Here is a 24,610-nt window from a genome sequence, read left to right as displayed (position 1 = left end):
GTCGCTGTATTCTCTGATCATTGGTCGTTTGCTCGTTTGCTTTATTAACTTCCCGTTACAGGTAAACGATCTCGTGTTAATCATGTTCTTTTTTCAGAGATAGTCTGCGAAATAAATACTAAACTTAAAGACCCGAAAAGAAAATAGTACATCTAATTTTCTCGTTTTCCTTGAATACTATGCACAACTAAAAGTTCTGTAAAAAATGCGGCTTCTTCGATCTAGAATTGTAATTGTCCATGTTTGAAGAAACATAGATTAATACTGCACTCTTTATATACTTTTTACAAACTTTTTATAAAAGTTTATATTTTTTTCATAATCGTAGAGGTATCTTAAACATTTGGCCCAAAAATTAATAATTAATTAACTACTTCTGATATTATAGGCTCTTTGAGAATTCTTCTTCGAATATATTGAAAAATTCAGTGCTCAACGAAGCCCTACTACCGTACCTTCGTATGAGTGATTTCATAAATTTTTCAAGTTTAGACTTCCTATACTTCAGTGTTTGGAACGCTACGGTGTGAAAACAACAATCCCGATTTATTATTTTTTTTTATAACAAACGACATAGGTCCGAGATCAACAGAATCCTTTTTCTTATAATAAATGTCTTTGATTAGAAGAGTGCTAGGAGTGAATTGATAGCACGAACACCGGGTATTATTGGACTGTTCCCGAAAATCTGGGAAAACAAGACATGATGTAAAACGCATACGTATGTGAAGGTAAACGTTCTGAAAGCAAAGAACAGTGTACACATATTTATACCCAGTAAAAATGATATATTTAAGTATTGCGGATAATAAAGACTATAAATAAGTATACATCACTGAAGTTGCTTGGTTGCTGACCGTGCAGGATTTGAGGCGGGAATTGATTTTAGAGCATTTTTTTTCAAATAAATAAAATAATAAACTATATGTGTCCAGTAACACCGGCATTATCTCCTAAAATAAAGAAATTACTTGGCACAATCAACAAGTTTGAGAGTTATGCAAAAACGATCCTAATTATACTCAAGCGCCTTCATTTCAATAAGTTTTAGACAGGCTACCTTGAACAAAAATGTTATCTATTCATAGAATACTTATGGAATATAAATCAAAACAGCACGATGGAACGAATAAAACGTCGTATCTAGATGGATCAATATTTATTATGAATACGAAGCCATAAATAAATAATAGGTAGCATTCGGGATTTAATCTAAATGTGTACAAAAATAGGATGTCTTGACTCATATGATAGTTCAAGTTGTCCAGTGATGTCACGTATCAGGTTTTAAAATGAAGTTCATTATCGAAATAGTCGAAGATCGAACGTTGAAGCCTATTCGTACGACCAACCGAATGTGAAGCTGTGACTTCGTAAGCAGAATTTAGAATTGCTACGAATAAAACTATATCATTCAATGGACTTACAATCCATTAAAACAAAGTGACCCTAATCATAGGGTTGGAATGTAACTTGCGATGTATCTAAACTTTAATTTTGTAAAAAAAAAACACGTTCCCTGCAGCTCTATGGCAATGATGTTTTTTAGTTATGTCTCGACCCCGGGGTCCTACGCCCGGTCGACTTGCGGTAACAGGCCAACTGTGTACAATAGAGAGGCTAAGCAAAAGCAGAAAGTTATTCCATTTTCTTTGTCTTTTTGCTTTCTCAGTGGAATGGATGCTATGGTCAGGCATAGCTGTTGGAGCCCAGTGCGGAAACAGTGTTGTTGTCGTCGTCGTCTATCCAGCGAAAAATATCTTAAGAAACCATGTTGGCATTGTTCTAGGATAGATAGGAGGATAATATCGTATATAACGAGTTAGCTAAGCCTCGTAAGCCTAGTAGGTAGATTACCTGATAGTTCTAATAATATCTAAAAAATTATATCACCTTCAAGAACTAAATAATTAATTTATTATTAGATTCGGCTTTTATTGTTAAAATAATTACCTTTTTTTTTTTTCAAAGGGATTTTTGATGATATAAGGTATTTCGCTTTAAATTGGATCAAACTTGGCTTTAATTGTTTTATATTTTCTCAAACAATTCAGTTGTCATGGAATTTTTGGATTTAGTAATACAGATATGCATTTTTTCAAGAATTGCTTTTTGTTTTACTTCTCGTACTGCTCGACACGATGGTCGACATAAACTGTATAATTATGAATCCAATATACTAGCTTATGTAAATGAACTTGAATAGCGAACTTTATGTATTATATATATATATATCCTTCAAAAAAAAACATCCTATCGTCTTGATTATAAAATATTCTACAATAGAATTATTCCTAAATAAAAACATACTGTCTGAGATTACAACAATAGCTTCATTAACATAAAAACCAGGACCGAGCGGTTATCACCATTCTATATATGTATTAAATTCATTCATTATATATATAAACGAATACATCCACTACCAGTGGCTATGAACATCCAGGCTCAAGCACTCATTTATTTTCTTCTATACTGCACATTTTTTACTTAAACTGATTTCGACTATCTGAACTTGAATCCCTGCTTCGTTGCAGGTCTTTTCTGTATTCTATTACTGAGTATTTTATCTATTTATTAACAACTCTTTGGTGCCTTCTGTATGGAAAAGTCTTTTTCAATATATTGTCTTTTCATCTACTAAACACTTTTTATGTTTCTTCAAATAAACTTATGCCGAAATAATTTATTTTATTACAGTTTTTAAACGGGCAGCGCGTAGACCAACTAATATCTCGTTTATGGCAGTGATATGAGCCTGTGAATTTTCTCGCTAATGATTATGATTGGTTAGGTAAAAATGTTTTAAGAGTATGCCAAACGTCTTTCTATCTTTCCAAACTCAGTTCGTGAAGAGCTTTTTATGGACTTCTTTGTTAGCTGCTGCTGCTGCTGCTGCTACACTTTTTACCATGAAGCACATGCGCATTTAGATCTCGCAATGAACATTGATATTATTACACTTTTTTTTGTAAATAACCATACGGGCACAGTCTTTTTAAGATCATAAATTCAACAGTATTTTTATGCAATGAAACGAATAATGTATACTATTATCTTCCATTATGTGTGTTGTCATTGTGTGTGTGTGTGGTGTTCGTTTACCCCCTCATGGGGTTCTTGTCTTTGCATCACTAGAGATTGGCCCAGTCGATTAGAGTTACGATCGCTGAAACGTAGGCCAAAAGCCTACTCGAGCTATTACATCAGTGATCACCTCACTGCTGTTTTGGTTTGATAATTGAAAAAAAAAAAAAAAAAAAAAGACCCTTACTATCAAAACAAAAAGCACGCTCTACAGAACATGCTTGAATGCATGTGGCCTAACCTACAACCTCCACTTACCTACGAACCTCTTTCTTTTTGTGCGCACACAGAGAAGGAGGACAGTTGTCTTTCCACTGCGTCCTCTCCACGAACGCCTCGCCTCCGATGGGGCCTAACAGCTAGGCCTGCTTTAGTTGGACTAACCCTCTGCGAGGGGGTGTATCACACCATGCCTCTGTACGTAGTTGTACATAAGTCTCGTGCACATAGTTTACGGATATACACATTGACGGTGGTCATAACTTAAGACGATGTTTACGTGGTGCGATTGTTCCAGCACAACTGAGTGAATATGAAACACGCCAAGTTGACTGAGGCTGAGGTAACAGCGAGAAACCTGTGTTGCTGTCGCTGTCACCATATAAAAATGGATACACCACCGTAACGGAGCTACTTGCTCGAAGTTTCCTTGCCTTTTGAGGGCCAGCTTGAAAATGACGTGAGCTGTTTGAAGCTATTTTATTATTTTCTTAGTTGCAACGTTTTCTCCCTTGAGTTTGATTCAGAATCAGCCGGCAAACTGCACGCGGCATCGTACACAGAAAGTGGAGATATTACCAGCCAGAAACAAGTAGATGTCATAGGTGGTTCTACGAAGCATAAAAGGCGTCATACATAACCCATTGAAGAATGCCGTACTAGCTGAGCTAGACTTAGCATAGTGGAATATCCCTCAACGAATCCGTCCAGAACTCCCGTCCCCGGGCCTCAGTTTGAAGCTAAGCTAATCGCTATTATGCTACCGGCAGTAAATGGAAAAAGGACGCACTAGCCATTTGGTGACAAAATGTCCTCAGCTGAACAATTGTAGACCTTAAACCACAGATTCGCAAGTAACACTGCAGCAACTGACTCACCATTGTATTGTATGTACAAATACATACACGATTTTCATCTTTTCTCGTCCACGTTACCATTACTATTGTTATAATATCCTTATTATTATTATAATACATATACATATAATATACATTTATATGTATGTCTATCTGAGACCGTCCAGACAAGTCTCCGCCCATATCAGCAGTCCGTCCATATCAACAGAATTCAACTCACTGCTTAGCGAGAGACTTACTCCGTGGCTGACAGCAAATATAGAGGAAGACGAAAAGGATCCTTCAAAGTAAGAAGAATCGCTAAGTCCGTTCTTGCATCGGCTTCTGGCTTCGTTCCGTGTTGAGCGGAGTCGTGCAAAGAATAAAGCGAAGTCAACCACAGGAAAACTGGAGCAGAATTTGAAATGAATGGGTTCGCAAGCGAAGCTATAGAAAGAATCCTCTTTGAGAAGATGAGGAAGGCTGTGAATGACGACACGAAGACGATCTCATACATGATGGAAATGAAAAAAGAGTTATAAATAGAAGGGATCGTACAAGGAAAGAAATAGAGAACGAGCCAGAGGCAGAGAGGACGGCCGACTGTCGGCTCCTATACAAACGTAGGTATCTGTACATGGAGATGCAATGGGGGAAAACGTCGTCTTTGTTTTCCAGCAAGCATCGTTCATATTGTATGGGGAATAGCGCTGCCTCTTACGGTATACATGTTGCAAGAATAAGGAGGTAGCTTGAACTGCATGAAGCAGCAAGCGGTCATAATAGAACATATATAGATGGGTGAACGAGTTTTAAGGTTCTAAGCGACCATTGTGGCAGTACTCATTTAACTGAACGTTTTACGAAGACGCAGAATACAAACAGCAAACAAATTCAGAATAAGGAAAAGAACTCAGGTTAAAATTAAAAAAAAAAATAATTCGAGATAGGAATATCGAAGCACTCTGTGTTGGATAAAGCAAGTACGTTATTCTATAAGACTGCGTTCTTGAGGTGCGTCCAACTTTGCCATGTTACTTGGAGACTGTTCTCTCTAATCGGCTTAAAGAAACGCTACAACACGCCTACACATTGCCGCCAATATAAAGGAGCCGGTAGTGGTGTGCCGCGACCTAGACAGTGCGGATTAGCGGGAGATCCCTCGAATGGAAAGGAGCTCAAAGCTCCGGGGGGCTGTCGGAGGCCAATAACACCAACTGCTCCGTAGTCCATTATAAATTCGGCTATTCTCGACTTTAGCCACTTCAGACAAGTTCCAAATACGAAGCAGATCAGGCTGACAGACCTTATTGTAAACTCACCAACGATCTTTTGCACTGGTATGGCTACGATCAACTAGTGGTGACCATTGCACCATTCGCGTTTCTCGAGTGCTTGTGTCAGGGGAAATCCTGCTTCTCCAATTGAGCTCCACTTGGTTGAACACACGCGTTCGTCCTCAGATCAATGGGCGGTGTTATTCTGTAACTGTGTGCACAGGTTGCTTGAGTGCTACGCCAGCCCACACAACGAACGAATCTAACTTCCCCCTGTTCTCTTCCTGAATCACTACGCTGGGTGGAGCGCCGGGCGAGAGCACTTCGGATTCCTCTAGACCTTTTGGGATTTATAGACCCGCGCTAATTCACAGACATACACGCACACCTGTTGATACCAAACGGCGTTCAACAGTCACTTCCCGTATCGTTTTAGCGTGTTCTGCAGGATTTTTCATACGCATTTTAAATTTACTATTTTAGCCTCCATTTTTTGGGGTAGAATCCAGTGCAAAGCAGCAAGTAAAAGAAACGCTTGAACGTGCTTTAAGGTGCCTGTTTCGAAATGAGTTCTTGTTGGATCAAACTGTGCTTGTTGTTTTTATATCTGGTTGGAGTGATGCTACTGTCAGTCGCCATCGACGTGGTTCGACTTTATCAGTGTAGTTGGATTGCTTGTCATGCTGCTGCGACGAACCTATCAGGAACTTCGGTCCGAAATGATATTAACCATTTAGATGTGGGTACACTCGAAGAGATCCTTCGTCAGAGAGGAATGCAACTGCCTCAGTCGCAAGATCTGCTAGCTACCTATCACTCCCACCATCAGCATCCACAACGAAATCATTTACGTCATCACAACGATACGAAAAATTATGTACATGAAACTGGCTTACATATAGGAGCGGATCGAGAGTCAAGAAAACGAGGCCATGCAGTCTATCTAAATCCATTCAGTAGTCGAGTAGTCACTTCTTCCTATAAGGACACACTAGTACACCTCGTACAAAAGACAGGTTGGTATGAAATTAAGCCTTAGCTTACTTATAATGACTACCATAATTTTATTTACTTAATTACAAAATGTTTGTCTAGTATCTGGTTCCTATATAACGTGGCCTTGAGCAACAGAATTAAACTAGACTAGGGAATCACTGCTGATCGAAGTGAGTACCTAAACCCTATCATAAAGAAGAAGGCATCGTCTTATAGACGGATTTAGCCCAGTTTTCCCAAAATAAACACTTGAGAAGTCTTTCTTCCGGACAGTTCGTTTATTTAAATATGTTCATTTATTGATATCCTAATTTCTGTGTTTTAATGAGATTTTTTTGTCTTAGGAGCAGCCTTCATTAGCATTCACTAAAATGGCGGCCGTTTCCAAATATTAAGCTGGCTAATTCAAGTTAAGCTAAGAGTTTGTTTGAATAATCAACTAGGCAACGATTTTTTTTTTTTTTTTTTTTTTTTTTTAGATTTTCAGTAGTCATTTCTTTGACAGACGAAACTGTGGAACGCAAATGCTGTTGGCTATAAATCGTCAGGGGCAAAGACAGAAACTTAGCGTTCTATTCGACTGCGGGATGCCTAGGAGGCTACTACGTTGGCCTCATTTGCAGCCAATTTGATTTTTGGAAACTAATGTAAAATGCGGTTTTGACAACTGGATCTCTATCTAAAAAGAACTAGTAGAAGTAACTTCGGTAAATTTAACTGGAATTGGACCGGTCATGGTGCACGACTTTAACCTTTCGGGAGTTATTTGATTTAGTAACTGAGCAGTATGAGCTATGAGCTTGACCTGGAGTATCAGATTAGCGAGTTGTGAGTAATACACTGATGATTAGTCGGCCACTTTAGATACGGCAGTTGTCTGGAAAAAGCTGCCACATAAAAAAGGTTATAACCTGTGAGGTTTATATTATCAACTCACGAGACTAACAATGCTTTCCGGGCAAAAGTAATTTCGACAGTCAGCAATATTGAATATGTAAAGAACTTACAGATTATGGATGGAGAGCAACATACCACCGAAGGAAAAGACGAAATGCTGCCAACACACATATAGATTTTGTAGTTCCGAAATCGAGCGTCCACTTTACGCTTCCGTGGTAAAATACAGAGAAGCGTAAGAGCCGGAAGTTGTGAGGCCATTTAGGTCGAAGATCAATTAAGGACCAAGAACCTTCTCAGGTTTCGGTTTGTATGATTAATCGTTCAGCATCTAACAAGAATTATTCGATTTTGCTATTATTCTTCGTTGCGTTTTTTAGGAGCAGTTCATGTAGACGAGGTGTTGGACATACACAGTTCGACAAAACCAGAAACAGCGTTATTGGAGCAGAAAACAGATGACGGCTTCGCCGGCAAATCCCTTCGTTCGGGGTCTGATCTAGAACAGCTAGTAATGGAAAGGGTAAATGACATCGGCTCAAGTTTGTGTCTCTTGATTTTAATTCGACTTAGAGGAGGCGTAACTCTCCTTGAAACTAGTTCGTGGCGAGAACTTGTCCACGCCGTCACTCGATTCGGAATACAAGCTGCCGTTTTTGATTGTGCCTCAGATCCCGCGTAAGTAAATATTTAAAATAAATACCTAATAATCTATCTTAAAAATTTCTGTAGAATACATGATAATATGTGAACGCGATTGCGTAATTCTGCCAAATTTGTTCTATCTATTACCCTTAAATATGTACTCTATAGTTTAATTTCTGAATTTGGATTTTTCTCAAGTACATATAAAGCAAGATTTCAAAATACACCGATTTTCATTACAACCATTTAGAATCAGATAAACGTCTTAAAAAAGTAGCCCGTTTTTTGCGGTGTGGCGTGCTACCTTGTTGGTAACATTTGAAATAGCTCCATGATCTATCCATGAGTGAAAAAAGCCACTGCATCTAATGCTCATCCCAGAAGTTACATCTTCAACTTACACACTAGAAAAAGTGAACAGGGGTGTCCAAGGGTTCTTGCAAACGGTGGCAATGAACAGCTAGTAAGGTTAAAATGCATATTAATTCGACTGGGCAAAAAACAAGATAATGTTTTGAATTTTACATCCGATACTGCCGTTAAGCACTGTTTCAGAAGGCCGGCTTTCAGCACGAATAACGTGTCTACGTCTAGTTTCAAACTTAACCGCCACATGTCTGTAAGTTTGGTAGGCAAACACGTTACCACTACACTATCAAGAGGACCAGAAGAACCTACTAATATAGTAAAACCCACTACAGTTCCTGCGGTTTTCCGCTACCCGTTTCATCATGTCCTGTATCATTTTCCTAGCTCTATAATTAAAGGGATAATTACCGCTGTATACAGTTTTCCTTCAACTTCTTCTAAAAAAAGCCTCGCGATTTTTTTTTTTTGAGTATTTACGTTACCAATTCGAGCGGGTCTAAAACACCTCATTCGGGGTCCCAAGTTCCGTTTTTGAGCCTAGCAGAATCAGGTCGACTGGTCTTTTTCGGACTAGGATCGACCTTAGTTACGGCCCAAATGCCTATATCAAGCTGTTAATGCATAATTAGTAACTCAGCTGGTGTCGTACTAGATACACTCAGGGTCTGCTAAATTCGTTTACTCGCTCTGAATCTTTCGGTTACACTGTTTAAAGCCGTAAAGATTTTTCGGTGAAAGGGCTTACCAAAAATTTTTTCATTGGCTTTATCTGGCTAGCGTTGTTTGCATTTAAGATAAAGGATGGATTTCTCAGATTTATTGTTTGCTCCTCAATCTTACGGACCATACAGGTTAAGGTCGCATCCAGAAGCGCTCACCAGAGATTCACCGAGACTATACATGTTCAGGAACTGGGATGAAGGAGATAAAAAGTTTAGAGGGTACCATACGTGTCGACTAGAGTCTTCTTCCGCAGTAGATTTTGTCGGACAGAGTGTTGTTTCATAAACAAGGTCTATGGATGACGGCTGCACCTGTGCTTCTAAAAAGACTATGATTCCTTCTGCAACGGGCGTACAGCAAGAGATCCCTGCAGTTCTTTTCTATCTTGTCTCTTTGTTCTACTGTACGGACGAAAGCACAAAAAGCTGGGACCTTTACATAGTGCTGCGAGGCATCCCCACGATCCTAACTTTAACGAATCAGCAATGACTCAGCTTAACCCCACGAAAGGTAAAGCCTTCACACGCCAGTTTTTCTCCTAGGAAGCTGAACATACCGAGATTGAATACGTCAGACTCCTTTGACCGAATTACTAAGCCACTAAAACCACAACCAAAACATTTACCTCATTAAAAGCTCCCTCAAGGGGAAGCGGCCTTCGCCAGTGCTTGTCCCATGAATTAAGCGAATCAATTGGATCTCTCAATGTCTACGTTTAATGGGTTACCCATAGGCACCTGTTTTTTTACGGTCCACATCGTTGGCTGCAGAAATCCAGCATCTGTTTAGAAAATGTGGTGCTCTTCTCGTTTCGAGCGGTTTCCTACAACGAGCTCATAATGGGAACGCTTGCAGACTATTTTTTTTGATAATTCTTGATGACTTGCGTTGTTTGAATTTCGTTATACCAGAAAATGGCATGTATTCTCCTATAGATGTGGACGATGACGGAGGTTCTGTCAGAGTACATAATGCCTATGTAGGTATATCGTTTGCGAAGAATAAAGTTGACAAAAGCGGTTAGTTCAAACTTGTAATAAAGCTACTAAATGAGTAAACAATCTTGTGTAAGCATCCCCGTGACTTAACGATATTGATTGAACTTACTAGGCGACATACATTTCGTACTGTCTAATAAACACATTGAGTTCCATGGCCGAAACCGCTGTAGTTTTACATCCAGCGACTTACCTCTTACTTATGGCTATGATTTCGTGCTCTCTACAACACGATCTGTTTAATGCCAGTAATCGGATGTTTCGTGTTAAGGAAATTTAACATAAGGCTAAACGGATGACAAGTTGGCGGGGTGCGATTAAGGCCATACAATAGGTAAGGCAGAATATACCGGCCGAAGTCGATATCGAAAACACTGAAACAAGAGTAACCTAATCGATCGAAGGTTAAACTATACTTGTTCTACTCATCATTAGCCACCAATTATTTTTCGCTTAAGTTCATGCAAAGATTACGGTTTTGCATCTATCCATGGTCACGATCGTATGCAAAAAAAACAATCTGTTTTAGGAACCTTCCATTTTCCTTGCAATACAACGCCACAACTGCCACTCAATAGCGAGTGGCCACAACTTCACTGCAAAACGAATTAGTATATATCGCATCATAAAAGCGCCGCGTTAAGTGCAGAAACTACGTCCAGATGACTAACCCACATTCAAGCTATGTTATAAAGCTCTTCGAATCTGGTGCCTCTGTGCCCAACTTTACGAAACCGTTTCATTTTACTGTTAATTAAGTCAGAATACGAATAAGAAATATTGATTTCTCGAATGTATTGCCGATAGCAATATTTTCCACTGCTAAACATAACCTGCTGGCAGGAGATGTTGTGCAGATTATATTTCGGCCACATTTAAAAAGAAAATTAAAGCAAGGGGATAAATCGTGAAGGTGAGGATCTCATTTATACTTGCCAACGTCTATTCTTTCTTCACTGCATGTTTTGTAACTGAGGGCAGCTCATAATAACAGAGTTTTATGTACGTCTTCATCGAAAGCGAACTGAGAGAATATAGTGGCTATCAGATGGTCTGGTTCCGTCCATATTAATTTTTTCTCGCTGGTGAAATCAAAAGGTACCTTGCCGCAATGCGTACACATTCAAGAAAATAAAGTGATTTTCGTTGCCCCGCCCTATAAAATGGTAAGGTGAGCTTTCCGCATTCTCATAACTGCTAGCACCATAAATTTATTGTTCATCTATGATAGAATCTACCTTGTGGTACTTAGAGACGTCTTAAATCTACAATACAAGTTCGAATACTGAAAGATACGTTTCACGTGAGTCCAAGCAATAATTTCTATTTTGTTGAAGCGGACACTTTGCCCCTTCAATAACCTAATCCGGCAGCTTTTTTTTATTTTCAGCCAGTTGTCTAGGCTATAAGCAGACAAAATTTACAGTGGTGACCTGTCGCATTTGATCTTTTAGATATATCGTTTATAATTCATCTTGCTCTTGTTAGGGTTACTATTGTTTCTGCAAGATGGGTTACCCAACCGCTTTTCATCCAAATATAAACAGTAGTAGCAGATGTGTTGTTATGCAATGGCACCAGCATCAAATCGGATTATTATGTAACCATAGGTACAATATGTATTCCTGTTCAGAGCTTGAGACCAGAAATGACAGCGTTTCGATTTTAGACCGTTAGTGGCCTCAACAGATCACGTCGGGTCGTAAAACAAGACCTAAATCAAAACTTCTGTAGAGCGACATTTCTTTTTTCGTAGGACTTGTGAACGGAGAAACTGGATTGTACCTCAACTTGTGCTGGCTTTCCCTAGAAATCAAACGCCTACACACGTGAATAGAAGTACTACACAGAAAGCAACAGCATTGAAAGAGATGGCGTGGCACAGCTTGTATAATCTCCATAAGACGCGTCAGGTGATTGGATGGATTGCTAAACAACTAGCCAGCAAAGTCCAACGCGTTTACCAGGGTACTTATACCTATAGATTATACTTATATATTAATTAGTACGTTTATATATGATTGATTTAAAAAAAAAAAAACGTATTGTAGATTATATTTAAGTCAATTGATTGTATTTTTTCATGCAGCCGACTTATTGTCCTGGAAACGGTTTCCTCAATCTGGCAGAGGATCATCAAAGGCAAAATTGAAATTGCTACTCGTGTCTGATATTAATCAGACTCCGGTTCTTCTTTCAGCAATTGCTCTGCGGTTTCGAGGTGAGTATGATAGCGGGTAACACAGCTGTCTAATACGTGTGACCAACAGGAGCGTACGCAACAGGATAGGACCGATAACAACTGTCTCGGTCTTAAAGCGTACGTCTAGAATGAATTAACAGTTTTGTATTCTATTCGTGCTCTTGGAAATGTCTTTTTCTATTAACTACAGTTACTTGGCCATAACGTTTGGCGATCGTTGCCGCGATGCAGATCGACCCTGAACTTCTTCAGGCATCGTCAAAGGATAACGATTCCAATCCCATTGGTTGATTCCCAGAAATAGACAAATGTTTTGAGCCTACGTTCTGTTCTGCCCTTTAAGCATTGCCCCAGATTTTAAGCCCAGACCATCTCACATTTGCCTAGGTTCATGAGATAAACGTGTTACCACTGCATCATCGCGAAATAAAAGAAGACGGCATAGCCTTTAATCCATCTGTATCACTGAGTATGAGCTGTCGTGTCTGCCAGTTTCATATGAACTACCTTAACGCAGTGTATTATATGTCCTGTCCCATTTGTTACACTGAATTTTGTTCTTGCTAATTGCTAGTTAAAAGCTAATGTGGTGCATTGTTTCTAATAAACAAGGAAACAATCCATTTATTACAGATCGCATTGACGTTGGGATAATCGACCCGGATCTAGCAAGTCTAAATGCTACATTTCTGCCGGAAGAAACTGTAGATCGGTCAACGGCCACATACTTAATTTTGACCCCTGGCAGTTCATCATTGAGTCCTTGTTCTGTTTATGTGTATGGAGCAGAGCGTGGTGAAGCTTTGAATTTTCGACGACTGGAAATATTTTTAAAGTTCAGACTACCTGAGGGCCAGGATCTATTTGCTCTTAGTTTAACATTGGTTAATCTATTGCTATGTATTGAACTATTTATTATTGAATCATCGTGTTGCGCAAAACACGTGATCTCATGGCTTTGGCGTGTGGCCAAGTACAACGCAACCATGGTTGCGCTATGGCTTGTAGCAGTGGCTCTCGCGCAGATTAAATTCAAATGGATTGATTGGTTAGCAGACCGAGCCCTATCTGTCATTGTTCAGGGGTACTTCTGCGATTCGAATGTCGGCCACCTTCTCGTTGCTCATTGGCCTTTCGTAAGTTCTATTCGAATGCTCGCCGTGAGTGTGTTCTTCTTTGGTAGCGCGGTAGGACTTTTCTCTTGGCGTTCCATTGGTCTGGTTCCTCCGGGACAAATACAACGAAGACAAAGCCATGAAACAAATAGACCTCAACCAGATCCACCTGCAAGACCACTACTCCAGGAATCCCCCTATCCTCGGCCCCGAACACGTCTATCCTGGATCGAGCGTAGCAATCAACACTCTGTGGTCCTCATCAATCAATTTCTCTGGCCCCTACAGCCGACGACCATTCAGCGTTTAGCACAGAATTCTCATACGTCAATGCCGACGGGCCAGAGCAACCTTAACGATAACCTCCTGCACTGTCCACTTGCGGCGCTAGATTACATTAACCATCTGCCAAGATGGCGTTTCACCTATGATAGCTCCATTGCTAATCGCATCGTACAGCTCAGTGAAGGTATGAATTTGTTCATCTAGCTAATATGAGCGCCCTTTCTGTGTACGCAGCCCAGTGAGTAAACCCAGTAGAATACCAATGACGGCAACCAACATCTGTGAACCATTGACAACAATCCTGCATGTCTATAGGCTACCAATATATACGATTAAGAGCATGTAAACGATCTTTTACTTAGCCTGCACTAACTGCTAGGTACGACTATTCTATGTTCCTATATATATGATATAAAATCACTGTTTGTTTTCTAGCATCCTCAGATGAGAAGTTTGAAACAGCACTGCTCGAATATACGAAATTTCCGGCTGGTATGATACCTTCCCTAGTGTGCAGCATTTGCCTTGAGCGGTACCGTGGTGCTACCTTGTCTGTGCAAGAAAAACGGCCAGAAAATTTAAAAACAGTAGATGAAAAAACTACTGATGGCCAACAGATACAGCGCATCACTGAATCTGAAGGGGATACTCTTTGTGGACTACCATGCGGTCATAATTTTCACGCTCATTGCGTCCGAGCGTGGCTTGCGAGGGACCAATATGCATCGTGTCCTATATGCAGGTTAGCTAGACACGGACGGTATATATCAATTGATGAGATAACTTTCTCCAGGTTGATGTAGAGGTTGTTTAATATTATACAGCACTTATGTCTATATTATTAAATTTCAGGTGGCCGTGTTATAAACAAAAAGAGCAATCGCCTAAAAAAAGTCCTGACTCTTGTGGTGAATGGGACTTAGGCTCCCCTGTTTAGCTACAGGTCTAACATATCAATTGGCTACCTGTCCAATCGACGTAGGCTTAACGAGCCTATTCGCAGTACCTGCAAAACGCGGACTTCGATGGTCAACATGGGGTTTATGGGACAAACGTTTGTCAAGAGAAGAATCAAGCCACGATTGCCGAAAATATAGTCCTATAGTTAATAATAAATGTCAGAAATACCCCGGGACGTCTTTAACAATGGACTAATGGAGTTGTGTTGAAATATAGTCATTCACAGGTAGTTTATTTATCTCTCTCTTTATCAGTGTTTTTCTTGTATTTAACTAGGTATAGTAGACAACACGCAGGATCCAAATGTTCATGCAGCCAAAATGCTATTTGCGTTTGCTATGGGTGTTGATATATTGTTGAATAAATACCTTTTTTAAAATACAGTGCTAACTTATTCAGAGGTAGTTGTTTGTCAGAAATGTGTGGCGTTAAAGCCTCGGTATAGTTGACAGATTACAGAAGGCACTGGAAGTAGCCTGGATTACTTAGGGAAGTTTCTCCTTAGCCCTTTACTTAAATTTTTTTATAAATCTGTGAGAAATTAGAAGACAAATACTTGAACAGGCAAAGAATATTTCGTAGCTAAGTTTACACATGCGCAATGGAAGTGATTCAGACAATGAAGTGAGCTATGGAGCTTCAACACCACCAAGCCTGTCGAGCGAAAGTCAGTGCCGTAATACATTTACATAACTGTCGGACGGTTAAGGGCGTGCCACTTGAATGATGATATATGTATATATGATAAACGTTGGCGTATTAGTAATGATCGTTGAATGCAACGCACGTAGATCGCCAATAGATCAAGCAGACACCTTGTGTTCAGACATGGCCAACCAACCAGCCATCCAGCCAGCCAAACAGAAAATGCAAGACGCGGAATCGAACGACCCGTACACAGAGATACACAGATCTGGTCTAAGGGGTGGCTGTCAGCCATGGTCACTGACCATGATGTATAATAATTCCATCATCATTTCGCCGGCTAGAGCTACATTATTACATTAATCACATCCCGATGATGAAGAACAAGACAAGAACAGTGAAAGGCGAAAGGGAGGGCGGAAACGAGAGTAAGGCGGTGGCATAGACATAGGGGCAATTAGTGGGGCCGAGCTGGAAGGGTCCGCGCAATTGACACCAGAGGTATAGATTCGATCGTTAGCTAAGATGGCTGACACTTCACAATGTCTCTTGGCCCGTATATACATGGATCCGTGAAACATTTTTGATGTCTTCCCTGCTCGTTATTTTAAATTGTAAAAAACTGAGGCCCCCGAGTGAAAATAAGCAAAAGACCTAGATTCTGTTAGGTTTTCTCGATTAATTCGCTACGAATAAACGTAGTCAACGGTAAATATTACTACTATTGTATAACCACTCTAGCGGATTGTTTTTATATTGTACAACTTGTTATACCATACTCTTTAAATCGCTGTTAGTAATTTTATGATATACAGTCCAATATTTTGTTTCCGACAAGGCTATCCATTGAGATCTTTAGTAGGTAATGCTAAACAAGGGTATCAAAGAAATGCTTTATTTAGCTTTATGATATAGCCTTTTTTTATGGTGGGAAAAAATCCAGATAATAAGGTTTTAGTGTTGAGAGGCTGAATTTCAGCAAGAACTTTGTTTCCAAAAAAGGATCAAGACGTGCAGATGACACACTAATTGAATTCTCTGTTTCAGTGCGTGGTTTGAGGTGAAAAAAGAGGAAGCCCATCTTTCACACAAACTCAACCTCAACAGTTGTAAAGTTGAAGATTGGCGTTCTTAGCGCAGCGAGGTTCCTTAATATATCCTGTTTAGCATTACAAGCATTATTTCGCCTGTTACGTTATAAAACAGAAGACGACTGGTGTTATAACCACTAGAATACTCGATGTACAGACAACTGAGTGAACTTTTCTCAGAATTTTATTCAGCACTTCTTCCTAAAAATTAACGTATTTGATGCTTTCTTTTCTAAAATGCAGCTCGACTAGTTCATCTTACATTTCAAGTATGCTTCCTGATGTAAAATACATTTTACTATGTCTTTAAAACGTATTTATTTTTCTGTACATATAGATTTCCGTAGAATAGGAAAATCGTTCGAGTTTCTTCGTCAGATATAGCCAAGCTTCAATGAACAACACCTAGACGAAGTGCTATATAGCATACTGTGTTTCCATATGAATCCTCAGCTGATATTCATAAAAATATTGGTTAACTGCGTCGAAAAGGCGTGGACCCGCGTAGATATAGATATGTGACTTGCTCGAGGTGGCTGAAAGGCATGAGAGGATGCTTGCTCATTTCCGCAGAGAGATTCGGTCGGACTGCCAAGTGTCTCGCCGATCTGTTTCATACACTCATTCAGATATAGTTTGTTCAGGATTCCTCTATACAAATGATATGCTATTTAGGGTGATTCTCTACAGATTTACGATGTGTGATATACAATCGACACATTTATTTTATGACCACACCCTTATCATAGGGCACTAAAATGAACACGAATAAATTCAAATCAAGTTAACTGAAATGAAATTAAATATCTTTAGTGTTTCGAAGTTTTTTTGTTGTTAAACAAGCTCATTTGTAATATGCATAAGCATTTAGGTAAAAAAAAAAAAAAGAAACAAAAAAAAATGACTCAACTTTGAATGTGCCAGCTCTAGTAGTAGTAGTAGTAAGAGTGAAGTTCGTTTAAGCTGCACAAGCTAACTGCGAATCAAACCTAGCCAATGAGTGATCGAAGGCTAGAGGATCGACACATATTTATGAGGCTTACACTTGAATAATATTAGAAAAAGAAGGAGTCGAGCTGAAGGACCTGATGCCGGTGGCCATGGCTAAGCTGGTCCGGAAAGAAAAAGGCCCGATAGGAAATACCAACTAAAGAAACGTCTCTGAACAGGATGGCGTCCCCGCACCAGTGGCCAAAACTGTGTTCAGCGGGTTCCCGAACGTAGTCTCGGCAGTGACTATTAACGCCGTGCAAAAACGCCGACTGCCGGATCAAGGCGTTATTTTAATCGAGGAAAGGCTGCAGGGACTCACTGTGCGCAGAGCGAATTCCGAAGGAGCTGGCCAGTCTATACAAACATACGCTGAGAAATAGCTGAGGCAAAGGTAAACCACAGTTTAGCGCCAAAGACCAAAAAGTTGCCTCTTCTGTGGGATACCATATATGGGAATAGTTCACATAAGCAGAAACTCCGAAGGGTATAGAGTTCGCGCCCCGACAGGAGGTTTGCAGCTCACAGTACAGACAAAGACAGAAGTTAAACTCAATGCTAACAAAACACTAGAGGCTATCCTGAAATGGATCCTTCCAATTGAATTCACATAAGAATTCTTTTTTTTTTTTTTTTTTTTTTGGGAAAACCCGAGGCTCTTTTCAAATCCGACGAAGACAAGTACAGCCGTTAATTCTCGTGCTAACAAGCAGTAAGATTGGAATGCCCGTACGTGCAACACACCTTAACATATGGAATCTATAGGGAACCTACCTTCCGAACCCTAGTGTGATTCATATCCTCTAGAAAAACGAATACAATAAAGAGACTTTAAGAAAGACTCAGTGATTAGAAGTGCTGAGATTTATACAGGAGTCAAACGATCCTAACTTTAAGAAAAGCAGTAACTGTAAAAACGTAATCCTCATAGCTCAGAAGAAGTTAAGTGGAAGACAACGATCAAAGTCTAGTAGGCAGAATAAACTGTCATTCCTGTCGGGATTTTGGCTGAGTGAGCTTATTGCTGAAATTAACTGAAGACTAGAAGAACACAGGCTACCTCTTTACGCAGATCATTATGATCTAAAAGAGCCTGTGGTTGGTGCCTGCACCTACGGTAATCAAGGTATTGAGGATGGCGCTGCACCATTGTTAGGCATCTTGTTGTGAAGAAAACCTAAATTCGCTGTCAAGCTATGTACCTATCGGTTGACAGAATGATTTCACGTCGTTCGGTTTTGTCCCCTTCCAAAGTGAGAGATTTTAAGAATAAAGGACGTAGCGGTGGGTATATTTCTTGGTGCCGCTAATGCTTTCGACCAGATGACCACACACTATCCATGTCAGTAATCTCTCTCAATGGTTACCGAAGTAAGCGGTCAGCTTAAATGGTTATTTATAGAATTTTTCAAATTGCTTTACGCCAGTGCACTTTGAGACCAATTCTCTTTCTATGTTTAATTGATGTTAGCTCGCTTTTCAGACTGCTAGCCGCATAACACTTTCAGGCAACGTAGATATATCTGCCATATAAATAAACACTCAAGCGTAACCAATAAGGATAAATTCTTTTTTTTCTATAGAAGACTTGGCTTATTCACGGTATCCGTGTAATCTTTTTAAAAAAAATCTTGTAAAGTAAGAACTTTTGGCGTCATTATGATCTTTTTGATATATTTCGAATCTACATATCTAAAGACTTCCAAGCAGCCGAAAAGTGCGGTCTAACCTTTAAGTTTTAGAGAATCAATGGTCTGCTTACTGTTCTAAGCTTGCGAGATTAATTGAAACCTGTCTATAATAATCAGCTACTCTTTAATTGGGATTCTAATCCTGGACCTCTTAAAAATATTAATTTGTAAAAGGCTATACAAAAAAAAAATAAAGGTTTATATGCTTAATATGATATATAATAATAATTAAGGGGTATGTTTTAGGAGCTTATGGCGATTCGACATTTGAAGTGAACTTACGGCTGCAACAGCGCGTTACTGGCTCCTTAAAATGTCAAATCTATACTCAACTGCCATTTCTTTAAGGTGTAAAACTGGAACGTTAGAGAAAAGCTTCCATTTATTTTTGCCTAAGTCTAGCTAAATGGTGCAAACGATGTGTTTGGAGACAATCAGATTCAAATAAAAAAAATCCAACACTCTTTATGGATGTTGTAAAAAACATGGGCATGACATTTTCAACGTAGCAATTAACAATACAGAAGGTTTTCAAGTCTAAGAGGTTCGACATAAAGCAAAACAATGTTTGGTCGGGCGAAATAGTGGCAAAACAGTAGTAGTGTGAGAAAACAACGGCAAATGCTCATTAAATCGGTCGGTAGAATCGACATGCCCGCTTTCCGTGCTGAAGCCGACTTTCCGGATAAAACCCTCTATAACTGCCCAGCGTTATCAGTATGCTAAAAAAAAAACCAATTTTCAAATACCAGGTTGATGCAGAATAACAGTGACGACTATCGATCTGAACGGAGCCAAAGCAGCGTTGAGATACAAGTACGATATATTGCCGTACCTACCGCGATCGTGTAATATAAACACCACCTGGGCCAACTTTAACCAGATACATCTAAGCAGCGCCAAAAGACGTTTACCGATTGTGGGTTTGGTTGAAGGAGAAAGCTACCTTGAACCCATTTAAAATGCGCGCAACTAGTCGTCATGACCGAGCAGATGGGCTAGTAGTTCGTCCATAGAATTTATCTATGAGTATGTTAAATCGAACAAGTATATATCTGTATTACATAGTGGGATAAAATGAAGCGACTACTATGCTAAATTGTGCAGGAATGCATACTGCTTCCGACTGCTTGAAAAAAATGATACATTGAAGTCCTTCCATAAGGCGTCCATGACGTGTGACAAGCGTCTTTAATGTATAACGTGAAGCAATCGCTAAATGCCTTTAACATTTCGACTAGGTCAAAGTTAAGGGCATGACGGGTATGGCCTGCGGGCGCTGATGGTATACCTGCGCAGCGACGATGTTTCACAGAAGTTGTATGGTCATGAATTTTGTCAGTGAATTTTTATTTCGTTTTCAATGCATGTGGGCCTAAACGGTCTCTTGCGCACCATGTCAATATCGGTATCAACTACCTATCTTATCTATCATTTTAGTGTGGCGTTCCGTTAAGTGCAAAACTAAAAAACAAACAGCTTTCGAGTTTTCTCCCATATAAGCCTCTACTCATGACAGATAGAAGATATGCGGTAATACTATATATTTGTTTTCGATTCGCCCTTAATCTGAACCACCCTAAGCGCGGATCTCAGGGTCAAAATAATCATCAATGTCTTTTTTTGATGTTGCGTGTATGTTTCAACACTCGAACAGTTCGTAGATCTTTCGAAATAGGTTTGCATTCCGCACTTTGTACAAGTAATTGTATTGAAACCGATTTGATAGTGTTTTATATTCATGAAACACAATAGTTTTTAGCATGATATCTAGTTTCGTTCGCGCAGATTCGTACACATGTAGAAGTAATACTGCGTCATGTTTTAAGTACTACCAACGCTTGTTTGATGTTTGTTGGTTGCTATGTTTTTTTTTTTTCTTTTTCGTTACAACAAGTGTTATCCCAGTTGGTGACTAAATACGACTGACTACTCATAAACGGGCGTGTCGCGAAATAGAAGTGTTGCAGGCCGACAAAGTAGGAGAGTAACGTAGAATAGCTGCCGTCTGGTACCGTTTCGTTGGATGCGCAGAAGAGTTAGCTTCTCAAAAAAGTAAGATAAGTATATAGTTCAGACCGCTGTAGAGCGGTCTTTATACCGATATCGATCTACATAATACTGCAAAAGTGTACGGCTCTCTGTCTGTATGCGATCCTATCACATGGCTCACTCCTGCAGAGGACAGGAAGATATCGAGTAGAAGCAATTCCACAACCCAGACCTTCTCATACACTCGCTGTATACCAAATACAGTGAGTGAGTGAGGGGCGAAGCAAGTGGGCAAATGTAATGTAAAGATAAAATTTGTTCAAAATGGCCACTTTGATCAATTCATATGGCAGAGCTCACACAAAGAGCCGAAAGTTAATTTATGAACCTCGAATCGGACTACTCAGGACTTTTGTGCTAACAAAATAAGCTCTTGCTTATTTTCGAATATTTTCTTCTTCTTCGCGCGAAGGGCTTGCTTTTGCACCCTATAAAATAGTGTTGTAACTGAAAATTTTCCTACTGCGCGATAAAGGCTATGCTTATTTTCTCCTGGTTTCTCCTAGTTAGGATGCCTAAAGCAATGATTACATCTCCCCTCGTTCCTCCTTGAAGTGTATAAGAGATACATAATCACTGACCTTTAGCCATCTCAATTCAAAACTTAATCGGAAAATTTATTTTTACCATAAATCCGAGTTCTCTTGGAGCTGATGTAATATTTGACCACCTAAGTAGATTACCTGAAATTATGATCGTAAGCACAAAAATTATTTGAATATATTTTTATCTTTGAATTGCAGTGGAAATTTGAAGGGCTGGATAAAGAGCCGTTTATTCTCCTGGCCCACAAAGGATATATTATATCCGAATGATTCCTCAGGTCGGACAAAGAATGATACCATATATTTCACGCAGTTGCTTCACACTGCATATATTGTATAATTACAGATTAGCAGTAACTGACAATCTGGTCTTGCTCGTTAGGTGACGAAATTTCAAGCAGAGTAAAACGTTTACGGAGAAAAACACTCGAGCCGAAACAAAGTGACGAACTGTGGGGGATTTCCAGAGCATCTTGTTAAAAGTTTGTCAGTCCTTGCTGAGTTGGGTGGTCGGTATTGGCATGCAATGTGATGACCGCTCATTGTTTCATTAGGACTAATTACCTCTGAAGTCAATGACTGTCACTGCTAGCAAATGGCCTCAATTCAATCTGCAATCTAACGTCATCAACGGTGTTCTGGCTGTGGCTGCATTTAACCGTGGTTACAGCGATGACAAGGATCTGGTGCCATATATATACAGATTAAGCTCGGTTAAGCTCATTATTGGTGGAGCTGACTAGCGGACGGTAAATTATTTACAAGTAAAGATCCCTGCAAATGCTAACTATTAAGATAGTCCAAGATTTCTTTTCATTCGAAGTTAACAGAATAACAGTGGTCAAAGGCAAGGCTTGAAGGAGAAGAAGGGCCTCGTTCAAAAATCCTAAGTGTTGCATAACTGATAACCTCACTCGACCTACAATTTTTGCCTTCGTTTTATACGAGAGGTTATCATCCATAGATTTTCCTGTTGTTCCATTGTAATTCTCGATGTAAAAATATAAGATAGCTGTGAAAAATGTGTGGTATGATTATCGCAAATGGATCGCTCAGGTAATTTGGTCTTTACTGTAGTAAGCGGCTCGACCGGAAGGGTCAAACCGGAAACTGGGAATGGATACATGCCTGAGGCTCCACGCCGTAAATAATGTTCTCTTACACTTCGTATGAACCCGGCCATGGCTTATGTCCATTCAGCCTAAGTATACGCGGTCGTGTCCATTGTAAATCATATAGGAACATTTACTGGCCTCGGGGAATTGCGTTTCCTATTGTACGAAGATGCTGTTTATGGTTGAGAAGTTAGTCAAGCAATACATAATGTATACACGGCTGCATCGGAGATTGCAGGAAACATGTCACATTTTTCACCAACTTGATGCGGAGAATTAGTAGGCGTCTAGAGTTGGAAGCGGCAGCAATGGCTACAAGCACAGCTTATTTTTGCTCCAATCCTTGCTGCACTATAAAGGTAAGCATCATTTTAAAAACCCAACTGCTTGAGACTACTTTTAACGGTGACCAATTAAATACATTGTTATACTCATACTTCATACTCACGCTGAGTCAGAAGCCTAACGGCATTTAAAAGTGCGGGAGAATTCAATAGTATACGGAAAGTACACCCATTGCTTTCTCTAGGACGAGTATCAATCTCAGTTATCTCAAGCTAAGATCAAGTTGTGACCAAAAAAGCTATGATCGAAGTCATGGAAGATCGTATTCTAAGACAGGCTCAAGTGCAAGGTAATCGTCTAAAAATGTAAAATGCAACAGCTAAGTAGGGTACATACAGCCCGTCTACAAGATGTGTCAGCGCCTCAGGCTATGGTACTGACGTCCTTAAGGAGAATGAAAATATCAACAGCTTTCGTTATTTAAGTCTTGCCGCTCATAATTTAAATGGCTTTACTATACTAAGCTCATTCGATCCGATGGCTTGTAATAGAGATCTTGCATCGTCTTCTGAGATGGCAGGAAGGAGAAAACTTCTAAAGGCGACAGGACTGCTTTCACTTCTACTTCTTGTGGCATACGGCAAGATTCTCGCGTATACTACGACATGGCTAGTTGCTTATTATATATATCCCTGCCATATCCGAAGACATTTTTCACAGAATTTTCACAATAAAACCTCCTACGCAACGTATACGTGAGGTTAATAGTCGAACACGCTATACCTAGTATATGAACAGGATGTGTCTTTGGTTTATTTATTGGATTTCATTTATTTATTATTTAGAATATATTCGAACCAGAAATGAAAGAGAGATCGAGGCAGGTAGTCGGTTTTACGCCATGTGACACAAAGTACAAATGGTGCAATAAATAAAATTACACTAATCAATTTGTTCCAAATTTTTGGGTTCCAATTCCAAATATTTTTGGAAGGCTACATGTCTAGACGTTATCACAGCGCAATCAGGCTTTACGCCATCAAAACGCTATCTAAGATCTATGTTAAACTAAAAAAGAACGATAACCTTTTTGGGACCGGCCGTTTTGGCCGAGAATGGCTGAGATAAATTTACAACAAGCGAAATGCTGAAGTTCGCCGTTCCGGGCTGTTTGTGGGCTGACTTCCTTCAAAAATGCCTTCCGATAATTATCATCAGACCCAAACTGCCGGCCAGAGCTCTTCTGTAGGACCCAGATACCATTTTCAAACTTGGCAAAGCACCTTTAAGCAGTCGTTTTAAAGATCGTTTCGTTATCGTGCACAAGGCAAGTATATTTTGAACTTGAAAATACATTTTTTTGTACTTAGAATACGAATTTTTGAAAATATTTTTCGAGTTCGCAACAAAATATCGTTACAACTCTACTGCTGATAGGGCAGAAGGGGCGCTTTTGAATGGTACATGAGAAGTAAACAACAGCTGAAGAGGGCCATTTGCACGCGGAAGTCTTCAGCCTAATACTTTCGGGGGCAGAAATTTAAATATCATTTACTATACGTCTTCCTTATGCTAGCTTAACTATC

At 39.6% G+C, this 24,610-nt stretch overlaps 1 protein-coding gene across 3 annotated transcripts; it reads left to right on the top strand.

Moving 5' to 3' along the window:
* The first annotated feature begins 3,456 nt into the window (after positions 1-3,456).
* LOC111251426 (E3 ubiquitin-protein ligase RNF103-like) lies at positions 3,457-17,150 on the top strand. 3 transcript variants are annotated; one of them, XR_002673769.2, is made up of 8 exons: positions 3,457-6,435; positions 7,693-7,990; positions 11,804-12,015; positions 12,137-12,268; positions 12,884-13,834; positions 14,086-14,392; positions 14,503-14,836; positions 16,303-17,150. XR_002673769.2 is itself a non-coding variant. In XM_022807987.2 (7 exons), exons 1-7 carry the CDS (start codon positions 5,985-5,987, stop codon positions 14,585-14,587), a joined length of 2,382 nt encoding a protein of 793 aa, XP_022663722.1. In that variant the 5' UTR covers positions 3,457-5,984; the 3' UTR covers positions 14,588-14,856. The 3 variants fall into 3 exon arrangements, 2 of the variants coding, with proteins under 2 accessions (XP_022663722.1, XP_022663721.1); XM_022807987.2 differs by lacking the exon at positions 16,303-17,150 and having other exon boundaries at positions 11,858-12,015; positions 14,503-14,856; XM_022807986.2 differs by lacking the exon at positions 16,303-17,150 and having other exon boundaries at positions 14,503-14,856.
* Positions 17,151-24,610: the final 7,460 nt, after the last annotated feature.

Source organism: Varroa destructor, unplaced genomic scaffold (assembly GCF_002443255.2).
Source record: "Varroa destructor unplaced genomic scaffold, Vdes_3.0 BEIS01000005.1, whole genome shotgun sequence".
NCBI lineage: Eukaryota > Metazoa > Arthropoda > Arachnida > Mesostigmata > Varroidae > Varroa > Varroa destructor.
This window is presented reverse-complemented; position numbering and strand designations above follow the sequence as displayed.